Here is a 12,659-nt window from a genome sequence, read left to right on the forward strand (position 1 = left end):
TAGCAATTTTTGCCCCTTAGTGTTTAACAGCTATACCCATATCGATTCCACACCCTCTAAGCTAATGTCCTTCCTTTCTATAGCGTTAATCTTCTCTCTAAACAGCAACGCTACCTCACCTCCTTTTCCTTTCTGGTATCCCTCCTGAATATTGAATATCCCTGGATGTTCAGCTTCCAGCCTTGGTCACCCTGGAGCCACGTCTCCGAGATCCCAACTATATCATAGTGATTAATAGCTATCTGCACAATCAACTCATCCACCTTATTACGAATGCCCCTTGCATTGAGACACAAAGCCTTCAGGCTTGTTTTATAATACTCTTAACCATTATACAATTATGTTGAAAAGTGGCCCTTTTTGATTTTTGCACTGGTTTTGTCTGCCTCCCACTTTTACTTTTCACCTTGCTACCTATTGCTTTCAACCCTCATTTTACACCCCTATGTCTCTCTGCTCACACATTTAAGAAACACTTTCCCATTAACTCCACCCTCGACTACCCCATTGGACACCCCAGCCCCCTTATTCAGTTTAAAACTACCCGTGTAGCAGTGGAAAACATACCTGCCAGAATGCTGGTCCCTCACCTGTTAAGATGCAATCCGTCCTTTTTGTACAGTTCCCCTTTACTCCAAAACAGATCCCAGTGATCTAAGAATCTAAATCCCTGCTCCGTGCACCAGTTCCTCATCCGCACATTCAGGTCCCGTATCTCCCTGTTCCTGCTCTCGCCAGCACGAGGAACTGGAACAAACCAGAGATAACGACCCTGGCGGTCCTGCTTTTCAACATTTTTCCGAGCTCTCTAAAGTCACGCTGCAGAATATTCATCCCCCTTTTTCCGACATCGTTTGTGCCGACATGCACTACCACTTCTGGATGTTCACCTTCGCCCTTGAGGAGTCTCTGCAATCTGTCAGTGACATCCTGGATCCTGGCACCAGGGAGGCAGCACACCATCCTCGCATCCCGTCTGTTGCCGCAGAAACCCCTGTCCATACCTCTAACAATGGAGTCTCCCACTACAATGACTTTGCCTGACGTTGGCCTCTTGGTTTTGGCTCAACAACCCTTTTTGATTCGCAAGCCAGTCCGCCGTTCTGTGTAATAACGTCTTCTGCCCCGACAGCTTCTAAGTGAGTGAACCTGTTCATAAGAGGTACAACACCCAGAGACGTTTGCATTCCATGCTTCCAGCTCTTTATTACCGCCACCCACCTTCTCTCTTCCAGTACCTTAGGTGTAACAATCTTACTGTAGAATTTGTCGAGGAACGACACGATTTCTGAGGTCGTCCACTTTCTCCGCTAGACGGAGGAAATATCTGTTGATGGGGATTGGTTGGTTCTCCGGTCGAGGAAGAACCGGAGGGCTTTGAGACCCGCCTAGCGGAGTATGGAGGTGTAGAGTGACTGGACGTCCATGGTGAAGATGAGGGGACGGGGTCCCAGAGAATGTAATGCCCGGAGTCGACGGAGAGTGTCCGAGGTGCCTTGATATAGTTCGGTAGGGGTTTAACCAGGGGGGATAGGATGGAGTCGACGTATGTGGAAATAAGTTCGGTTGGGGAACGAACAGTCAGAGACAATGAGTCTACCAGGTCTGTCAGGTTTGTGGATTTTTGGAAGAGGGTAAAATCGTGCCGTGCGGGGCTGGCGAACGATGAGGTTGAGGGCTTGGGGGGCAAGGAGCCGGAGTTGATGAAATCAGTGATGGTGCTAAATATAGTGCCCTGGTCCTCGTCAGTGGTGTCATGGTCCAGGAATAAGTAGGAGGAGGTGTCCGAGAGTTGACGCGGAGACTCAGCTTTGTAGAGATCAGCGCGCCAAACTACCACGGCACCTCCCTTGTTGGCGATTTGATCACCCGGTCTGGGTTGTTGCGGAGTGAGTCGATAGCTGTACGTTCATGGGGAGAGGTTAGAGTGAGACGGGGGAGTTGGGGTTGAGGCGGTTGATGTCCCGTTGGCAGTTACGTATAAAAGGTCTGTGCACAGAGTGCTGGAGGAACTCAGCTGGCCAGGCAGCATCCGCGGAGGGAACGGACAAGGAGACGCCACGGGCCAGGATTCTCCCCACTGCACAAACAGGAAGGAAACGCAGATGCAATGGCAATGGAAGTGAAATGAAAATGCAAGGAGCTGTTTGGCTTGGGCTGCCCTGTGCTTGAAACTGCAAAGACAATGGAAATGAAATGAAAATGCAATGAGCTGTTCGGCCTGTTCTGTGCTTGATACTGCAATGGAAATGGAAATGAAGTGAAAATGCAATGAGCTATTTGGCCTGCCCTGTGCTTGACTGTGAGATGGAAATGCTATGAAATGTTGTTTGGATTGCCTGAAACCACTAATTTCTGACCACAATGCCGGGAAACCAAACCCATTTTCCCAAAATGCCACATTAGTCCAGGAGACACATTTTGGCCCAAAAGACCCGTGCCAGGCTAGGAAAAGTCCAGAAAAATGCCTTTCACTGAGATTTCACAGATGTTTTTAAAGAGTCCTTTGGCCCATCAGACCTGTAGTAACCAAGAAGGAGTCCCTTCGGTCCATCAGTAAGTATTCCCCCTGCAATTATTAAACCTCACCCCAATATTTTCTCCCTCCCTTCATTGGCTCGATGTGAGATACAGGCCATGATATACGTTCCTCCTTCAATGCTGTAAGCTGCAGAAAAAGATAAAACATATCTAAAATCCATTCACCACCCTGTCCCCTTTCTCACTCACAGTCTTTCATCTGAGAACCCAGCCCACCAGGCCTGAGTGACTGAGCTGCCAGCCCACCAGGCCTGAGTGACTGAGCTGCCAGCCCACCAGGCCTGAGTGACTGAGCTGCCAGCCCACCAGGCCTGAGTGACTGAGCTGCCAGCCCACCAGGCCTGAGTGACTGAGCTGCCAGCCCACCAGGCCTGAGTGACTGAGCTGCCAGCCGTAGAATCCATACGACCCACAATGTCCACACTAGACCTCTGGAAACTAGTCCCTTCGGCCCACAATATTGCATTGGGGGACCAGCCCTCCCATGTGAGCATGGGACCCAACGGGTTCCACTTAGTCTACTACAAAATATTGCCATTTGAAAGAAGCTCCAGAATCCCCTGCACCCTCTCACGCCATCCCCACCCCCACACCCACACTTCCCTCCGACACGGACACGGAGCGATCGCCGGCCCCACCTTTTTTGGTTAAACACCTATTTCCTTCGGGTGTTTTCTTTTATTTCCACCTTACCCTTTACCGTACTTTGTCGATAGCGGTCTTGACCCGTTTGATGTCATCCTTCGACGTGCAGCTGGCCTCGGCCCGCACCGATGTACCGGACATGCTGTCCGTGCGTGTGTGTTTGTTTGGCGGAGCGGAGAGGCGGCGGCACCAAGAGCGAGTGAAAGTGCGGGCAGGCGGACGAAAGTATCGATCATAGAAACATAGACAATAGGTGCAGGAGTAGGCCATTCGGCCCTACGAGCCTGCACCGCCATTCAATATGATCATGGCTGATCATCCAACTCAGTATCCCGTACCTGCCTTCTCTCCATACCCCCTGATCCCCTTAGCCACAAGGGCCACATCTAACTCCCTCTTAAATATAGCCAATGAACTGGCCTCAACTACCCTCTGTGGCAGAGAGTTCCAGAGATTCACTACTCTGTGTGAAAAAAAGTTCTTCTCATCTCGGTTTTAAAGGATTTCCCGCTTATCCTTAAGCTGTGACCCCTTGTCCTGGACTCCCCTAACATCGGGAACAATCTTCCTGCATCTAGCCTGTCCAACCCCTTAAGAATGTTGTAAGTTTCTATAAGAAACTTACAAAATAGGGCGGAATAGGTGACATTTCGGGTGGAGACCCTTCTTCTGACTGACAGTCAAGGGAAAGGGAAACAGGAAATATAGGCTTATCTTTCATTATTTTGTCCTTAGTACCGTCTATATATCGTGTTCCACTTTCCCCTGGCTCAGTCTAAAGAAGCGTCTCGACGCGAAATTTCACCTATTCTCTATGATCGATATTTCCGTCCGTCTGTCCGCTCATTCGCTCGCCCTTGGATTAAGTAGCGCACGATAAAGCTGCGAATTCACGCACAGGATGGAAAGTGAAAACTAGGGGAACGCCGTCCCCCTGCGTACCCCCCCCCCATTTCGATCACTGCCTGTACTCCTAGTTCCTCCTGCTCAACGACATTCCTTACCTACCTGTGATACCACTTTCAGAGACTTTCAATTATTCCTCGGTCCCACGGGTCTACAAGACCCTATCTACCTGTGATCCCACCTTCAAGGAACGATGTACTTGCGCTCCTAGATCCCTCTGTTCAACAATAATCCCTATCTAACTGTGACGCCAATGATGTACCTGCGCTCCGAGACCCATCTGTTCAAAAACAAACTCTATCTACCTGTGATCCCACCTTCAAGGGACTATGTAACTGCGCTCTTAGATCCTTCTGCTCTACAAACATCCCTATTTACCTATTTCTCCACTTGCAGCCTGTGCTCTTCAACCCCTCTGCTCTACCACACTCCGCAGAGCTGTGTAGATCCTGCCCATTTTGGAATTTTCAAAATGTAGCACCTCATGTTTTCTGTGCATGTGAATGTTTTATGGCCATATTTGTTGTTCCAGAACTTCCGCCGCCACCGACTATCTCCAAGACTCCTGACTATCCCGTGTACGTGCCTGGGGAATCCGTCACCATCACGTGTACTAGTTCACGGCGGGACACGGCGGGGAGGTTTCAGTTGAGAAAAGACTCCAACCTTCTCACAAACAGCACGGGAAGTGACACGACCTTCAACCACCGGATAACAGACTTAAGGGCAGACGTGGCCAACACCTACACCTGTGTCATGTTGGTGCAAGTCTCCGCTCGGTGGCTCCCTTCCGCTCCGAGCCGTGCGATCCACATTCGTGTCATTGGTCAGTCACACACGCCACCATCATAGTATATATTCAGGGGGGATTATGGTGCATTTTGTGATGGTGCTGGGAAAGAAACATTGGTAATAGTTTCGTCCCGTCTACGTTAGTTTAGTTTAGTTTAGTTTATTTCAGTTTAATTTAGTTTAGTTCCTTTCATTTTGCTTGGCTTTCCAATTTAATCCAGTTCTGTTCTGATCCCTCTCCACAACACCTCTCCGTATTGAGCTGGGACTCCACCTTCATGGAACTAAGTACCTGCCATCCTGGATCCCTCTACTCCATAACATTCCTTATCTAATTGTACAGCAGGCTTCGGGGAACGATGTGCCTGCGCTTCTATATATCTCTGATCTATAATAATCCCTATCAATCAATTACGATACTTTCAGGGACCGATGTACCTGCACTTCTCGATCACTCTGCTCTCCTACATTCCCAACCATCCTGTGACGCGTTTTTAGGGATGTAAGTAACTGCGCTCCGAGATCCCTCGGCTCTACAATACTCCCAACTGTGTCCATTTACTCCTAGATTCCTCTGCACAACAAAACTCCCTATCCACCTCCAAGGACAAATGTACCTGCGCTCGTAGATCCCTCTGCTCTACAACATCCCCCCAGAGCTGTTCGACAACACTCCCCAGAGCTCTACCATTCACTATGTAGGACGTGCCCATGATCGACTTTCCAGAACGTAACACCACCCATTTTTCCCTGCATGTAGATATTTTATGGCGATGTTTTTCGTTGCAGAACTCCCGCGTCCACCGACTATCTCCAAGATTCCTGATTACCCTGTGTATGTGCCTGGAGAATCCGTCACCCTCACGTGCGCTAGTCCACGGCGAGAAACGGCGGGGAGGTTTCAGTTAAGGAAAGATTCCGACCTTCTCACTAGCAGCACGGGAAGCGACACGACCTACACCCACCGTGTCCCAGAGTTAAGGGCAGACATGGACAGCACCTACACTTGCGTCATGTTGGTGCACGTCTCCGCTCGGTGGCTCCCGTCCCCTCCAAGCCCAGCGGTCCACATACGTGTCACAGGTTAGTCACACACGCCGTCGTCATGGGATTTATTCAGGGAGGATTATAGTGCTTAGTGTGATGGAGCTGGGAAACAAACCAGACTCCTTTCATTGTGATTATTTTAGTTAACTTCAGTTTCATTTAGTTGAGTCCAGCTCACATTAGTATCTACGGCTTAGTTTAGTAAGTTCTAGTTTAATTAAATCCCGTTTAGTTTACTTCAGTGTGATTTAGTTCAGTTCCGCTCACTTTCTGTTACGATGCGATGCGATAGAACGTAGAGAGCGAAATTGGTCTGCCACAATAATGAACATTGGAACGATAGCACAGGTGGAAGATGGCGTCCTACACCCCCACAGATTGCTAGGTCATCGAACTGCAAGCGGTGCAGTTTGGGTTTAACCAGTTGTCGCAGGTGCGTGAGCATTAGCTTCCCCAGGGATTTCGTGATGTGTGAAGTCAGCGCCACCGGTCTGCTCTTATCGCAGGAGCTGGGGCACGTCCCCTTTGGTACATGAACCAGGCCGGATGCCTTCCACATCACAGTGAACCCTCTCCAGGCTCAGGCTCAGGCTGAGGCTGAAGCTATAATCATATAACCATATAACAATGACAGCACGGAAACAGGCCATCTCGGCCCTACAAGTCCGTGCCGAACAAAATTTTTCCCCTTAGTCCCACCTGCCTGCACTCATACCATAACCCTCCATTCCCTTCTCATCCATATGCCTATCCAATTTATTTTTAAATGATACCAATGAACCTGCCTCCACCACTTCCACTGGAAGCTCATTCCACACCGCTACCACTCTCTGAGTAAAGAAGTTCCCCCTCATATTACCCCTAAACTTCTGTCCCTTAATTCTGAAGTCATGTCATCTTGTTTGAATCTTCCCTATTCTCAAAGGGAAAAGCTTGTCCACATCAACTCTGTCTATCCCTCTCATCATTTTAAAGACCTCTATCAGGTCCCCCCTTAACCTTCTGCGCTCCAGAGAATAAAGACCTAACTTATTCAACCTATCTCTGTAACTTAGTTGTTGAAACCCAGGCAACATTCTAGTAAATCTCCTCTGTACTCTCTCTAATTTGTTGACATCCTTCCTATAATTGGGCGACCAAAATTGTACACCATACTCCAGATTTGGTATCACCAATGCCTTGTACAATTTTAACATTCCATCCCAGCTTCTATACTCAATGCTCTGATTTATAAAGGCTAGCATACCAAAAGCTTTCTTTACCACCCTATCTATATGAGATTCCACCTTCAAGGAACTATGCACGGTTATACCCAGATCCCTCTGTTCAGCTGTATTCTTCAATTCCCTACCATTTACCATGTACGTCCTATTTTGATTTGTCCTGCCAAGGTGTAGCACCTCACAGTTATCAGCATTAAACTCCATCTGCCATCTTTCAGCCCATTTTTCCAAATGGCCTAAATCACTCTGTAGACTTTGGAAATCCTCTTCATTATCCACAACACCCCCTATCTTGGTATCATCTGCATACTTACTAATCCAATTTACCACACCTTCATCCAGATCATTGATGTACATGACAAACAACAAAAGACCCAACACAGATCCCTGAGGCACCCCACTAGTCACCTGCCTCCAACCCGACAAACAACCATCCACCATTACCCCTCTGGCTTCTCCCATTCAGCCACTGTTGAATCCATCTTGCTATTCCTGCATTTATACCCAACAGTTGAACCTTCTTAACCAACCTTCCATGAGGAACATTGTCAAAGGCCTTACTAAAGTCCATATAGACAACATCCACTGCTTTACCCTCGTCAATCTTCTTTTAGCTTTTCTAATTTCTTTCTTAAGGTTCTTTTTACATTCCTTACACTCCACAAGCACCTCATTTACTTCATGCTGCCTATAATTATTGTAGATCTCCCTCTTTTTCCGAACAAGATGTCCAATTTCCCTTGAACACCAGGGCTCTTTCCAATTTTTACTGTTTCCTTTCAACCGAACAGGAACATAAAGATTCTGTACTCTGAAAATTTCCCCTTTAAATGTCCTCCATTTCTCTTCTACACCTTTCCGATAAAACAAAATGTCCCAGTTCACTCCTTTTAAATCATCTCGCATCTCATCAAAGTTAGCCTTTCTCCAATCAAAAATCTCAACCCTAGGTCCAGTTCTGACCTTCTCCATAATTATATTGAAGCTAATGGTATTGTGATCACTGGACCCGAAGTGCTCCCCAACGCATACCACCGCCACCTGACCCATCTCATTTCCTAACAGGAGGTCCAGCACTGCCCCTCCTCTAGTAGGTACCTCTATGTATTGCTGCAAAAAACTATCCTGTACACATTTTACAAACTCCAAACCATCCAGCCCATTTACAGAATGTGTTTCCCAGTCTATGTGTGGAAAGTTGAAATCTCCCACAATCACTACCTTGTGCTTACTACTAATATCTGCTATCTCCTTACATATTTGCTCTTCCAATTCTCATTCCCCATTTGGCGGTATATAATACACCCCTATAAGTGTTGCTACACCTTTCCCACTTCTCAGTTCCACCCAAATAGCCTCGCTAGATGAGCCCTCCAATCTATCCTGCCAAAGCACTGCTGTAATATCATCCCTGACTAGCAATGCAACACATCCACCTCTTGCCCCTCCAATTCTATCACACTTGAAGCAACGGAATCCTGGAATATTTAGTTTCCAATCACAGCCCTCCTGCAACCATGTTTCACTGATCGCCACAACATCATACTTCCAAGTGTCTATCCAGACTCTAAGCTCATCCAAATTCTAAGGGACTGTTGGCGTCACTACCAGAACAGTGTTAAAAAGGCCAAAAGATAGTACCTGTCTAAAATTATTGTGTCAAAGTGTCATGACCCACGTGTGCTATTTGAAATCATCGACTCTGTTCTAAATGCCCCGCAGCCTGTCTGTCTGGAAGCTTCACCTGAAATGTGTAATGACTTCCTGCACTTTTTTGTTGATAAGGTTGTTTCCTTAAGGGCTCTCATTTCAGCTCCTGCCTCTGACCCTTCTGTTTCGGTCCCTTGCCTGGTGGTATTCGACAAGTTTGAGCCTGTGACTATATCGTATTTAAAGGATGTGGTTTCCCATATTAAGCCATCGGGTTCTCCTTGTGATGCGGTCCCTCCTCATATTTTTAAAGAGGTTTTCCCTAGTATTGGGCAGTCGGTTCTTACCATTATTAACAGCAGCGTGTGTTCTGGGGTTGTGCCCGTGAGTTTTAAACATGCGGTAGTACAACCACTACTTAAGAAACCTGGCCTGGATCAATCTGTTCTGGCCAATTTTAGACCCATCTCGAAATTGCCTTTTATTTCTAAATTACTGGAGAGAGTTGTTTATGCTCAGCTGAAACTATTCCTGGAGGAGCATGATATTCGGGAGATCTTCCAGTCTGGATTTAAAACCATGCACAGCACGGAGTCAGCATTGCTAAGGGTTTTTAATGACATCCTCCTAGTTAATGATTCTGGAGATTGTGTGGTTCTTGTCCTGCCGCCTTTGATACGGTGGACCATAATATCTTGTTATCTCGGCTACGGCAGATAGTGGGCATCTGCGGCAGTGCCCTGGGATGGTTCAGGTCCTATCTGGCAGACAGAACCATGTGTGTTAGCCTTGCTGGGTTTGAATCCTCTTCCGCTCCCCTGTCATATGGGGTTCCACAGGGTTAGATTCTGGGGCCCCTGCTTTTCTCGCTGTACATACTTCCTCTGGGTTCCATCCTTAGAAAGCATGGCATCTCTTTCCACTGTTATGCAGATGATACCCAGCTTTATTTGCCGCTGAGGGGGGAAGACGCCTTTTCTGTAAAATCGCTTCTGTCTTGTCTTGATGACATTAAGTCCTGGTTGGCCCTAAACTTTCTTGGATTTAATGAAAAGAAGACAGAGGTGATTTTATTTGATCCCAATGACTGCCGTGAACCTCCATTTGTTGATTTAGGTCCATTGTCACGGTACGTGAAGCCAACAGTTGTGAACCTGGGTTTTAGGATGGATAGTGACTTTAAATTGGATCGCCAAATATGCGCGGTGGTTAAGTCCAGCTTCTTTCACCTAAGGAAGCTGGCGAAGGTGAAGCCCATTCTCGAGCGGCAGCATTTTGAGACAGTAATCCATGCCTTTATTACATCTAGGCTGGATTACTGTAACGCACTCTATTTTGGTGTTGCTCGTTCTTCACTGGCTCGTCTCCAGTTGGTTCAGAATGCTGCTGCTCGCCTTTTAACAGGGACTCGAAAGAGGGAGCACATATCGCCAATTCTGGCCTCCCTCCACTGGCTCCCGGTGCACTTTTGAGTTTATTTTATGATACTATTATTTGTTTATAAATCTCTGAATGGGCTCGCCCCGCCTTACCTCTCTGAGCTGCTCCACCCATACGCTCCTGCCCGGTCCCTCAGGTCAGCTGGTCAGTTGCTCCTGGAGGTACCGAGGTCTAGTCGGCGGCTCAGAGGGGATAGAGCCTTCTCTGTTGCTGCTCCGGCACTCTGGAACACCCTGCCGTTGCATATCAGACAGGCCCCCTCACTGTCCATCTTCAAATCCAGTGTTAAAACACATTTGTACTCCCTGGCTTTTGACCATGCGTGAGACTTTGCTTCTGTTTTTATTGTTTTTAATGTTTCTTTATTTTACATGTCTTTTCCTACTATTTCTTTTGATTGTTATTATTGGTGTGTATTAACTTTTTTGTCAATGATTAGTGATGTACAGCACTTTGTTGCAGCTATGATTGTTTTTAAAGTGCTCTATAAATAAAATTATTATTATTATCATTATCCACCTTTTTTACAATGCTCCTAGCATTAAAATATGCACATTTAAGAAACCCCCCGTCTCTTCTTCTCTGTTTATTTCCTTTTTTTTCTTTCTCCTCTTGTGTCCGAGTGCTTCCCTTTTCTGCTTCCTGCCTCCCATTCTGTCTGCTAGCTTTCTCTATTTGAGTCCCTCGCCCCAACCATTCTAGTTTAAAGTCTCCCCAGTGGCCTTTGCAAATTTCCCCGCCAGGATATTGGTCACCCTCGGGTTCAAGTGCAACCCATCCTTTCTCCCACCTTCCACAAAAGAAGTCCCAATGATCCAGAAACTTGAATCCCTGCCCTCTGCACCAGTCTTTCAGCCACGCATTTATCCTCCACCTCGCTCCATTCCTACTCTCGCGTGGTACAGGCAGTAATCCTGAGATTGTTACCTTTTTGGTCCTTTTCCTTAACTCTCCTCCCAACTCCCTAAATCCTCCCTTCAGGACCTCTTCCCTTTTTTTACCTATGTCATTTGTACCTATATGTACCACGACCTCAGGCTCCTCTCCCTCTGATTTCAGGATATCTTGGATGCGTTGAGACACGTCCGAGACCTTGGCACCAGGGAGGCAGACCACCATCCTGGTCTCCCAACTGCGTCCACAGAAACGCCTATCCGACCCCCTAACAATAGAGTCCCCAATTACTATTGCCCTCTTTTGTTCCCTAGCTTTTGGAGCAACAGGGCCGGTCTCTGTGCTGGAGGCCCGTCCGCTGTCGCTACCCCCGGGTAGGCTGTCACCCCCATCCGTACTCAAACAGGAGTACTTATTTGCAAGGTGTACCGACATTGGAGTACTCACTCGTTCCTGCCTCTGCCCCTTGCCCTTCCTTAGCGTGACCCACATGTCTCTCTCCCGTGGTTTTGGAGTGACCACCTCTCTATAACTCCCCTCTATGACCTCCTCACTCTCCCTGATCAGAGCGAGGTCATCGAGCTGCTGCTCCAGGATCCTAATACGGTCCCTTAGGAGCCCCATCTCGCTGCACCTTGATGCAGATGTGGACGTCTGGAGGGCCATCCGACACCATGACCTCCCACATCTGACATCCAGAACAGTAAACTGCCCTGACTGTCATTCTCCCGCCTTACCCTGGATCCGATACCAGTATAATACAATAGAAACTGCTGGGAGAAATCAGCGGGTATCTGACTCACAACAGCTGCTCCCTCGTGCCCTTTAAACTGCCCTTTATTATATAAACAAAAAGCACTGTACCTTTAGCCCTCTGTACCTTGACTAAAGCACTGTACCTTTAACCCACTGTACCCTTGGCTCACTGTGCCTTTACCAAACCTTTAACCAGAAAGCCGAAATGCTAACCTGAGGTTGCACCCAATCAGCTGCTTCCTCTAGTCTGCTTCCGCCAATCAACGGCTTCCACCAGAACCCTCCTTATGGAGTGTGGAACGTTACGGATTTTGGTAAAAGCCCTGACCCTCCTCCACACTCTCCAACGCTCCCGGGCCTCTGTGAACGCAAGCCCCGCACCCGATTTAAGTACTCACCGCCCTGACCCTCCTCCACACTCTCCAACGGTCCCGGGCCTATGCTGGAGGACTCTGCACAGCTGGCTGGCACACGGCTTGAGTACCCAAGGGCTGATACCATCGGGTCCCGCGGCTTTGCGTGGGTGTAGTCTGCACAGCTCTGCTGGAATATTTGGCTAACATCAGTTTGAGTCCGTTTAATTTAATCCTCTTAGTTTACTTCAATTTGTTTAATTTAGTGTAGCCCCTTTTATTTTGTTTGGCTTCATTCAATTTGATTTAGTTTAATTTAATCCAGCTGAGTTTGGTTCATATTGGCTCTAGCCCAAGTGGGAGGTGTGGTGAGTCAGAGGGGTGAAAACAGTTCAAGTAAAGGCCAAGGACA

General features: G+C 47.6%; 1 protein-coding gene across 2 annotated transcripts in view; it reads left to right on the plus strand.

The window, feature by feature from the left end:
* Nucleotides 1-4,471: 4,471 nt before the first annotated feature.
* Nucleotides 4,472-12,659, plus strand: part of LOC129693576 (immunoglobulin superfamily member 1-like) — a 55,998-nt gene continuing 47,810 nt past the window's right edge. For both annotated transcript variants that reach the window (XM_055630375.1, XM_055630376.1), the window contains exons 1-2: nt 4,472-4,918; nt 5,674-5,967. In XM_055630375.1, the coding sequence (XP_055486350.1) occupies nt 4,603-4,918; nt 5,674-5,967 (610 nt within the window). In that variant the 5' untranslated portion in view covers nt 4,472-4,602. The remainder of the gene's footprint in view (nt 4,919-5,673; nt 5,968-12,659) is intronic.

This window comes from Leucoraja erinacea, unplaced genomic scaffold (genome assembly GCF_028641065.1).
Source record: "Leucoraja erinacea ecotype New England unplaced genomic scaffold, Leri_hhj_1 Leri_353S, whole genome shotgun sequence".
In the NCBI taxonomy this organism is placed as follows: domain Eukaryota; kingdom Metazoa; phylum Chordata; class Chondrichthyes; order Rajiformes; family Rajidae; genus Leucoraja; species Leucoraja erinaceus.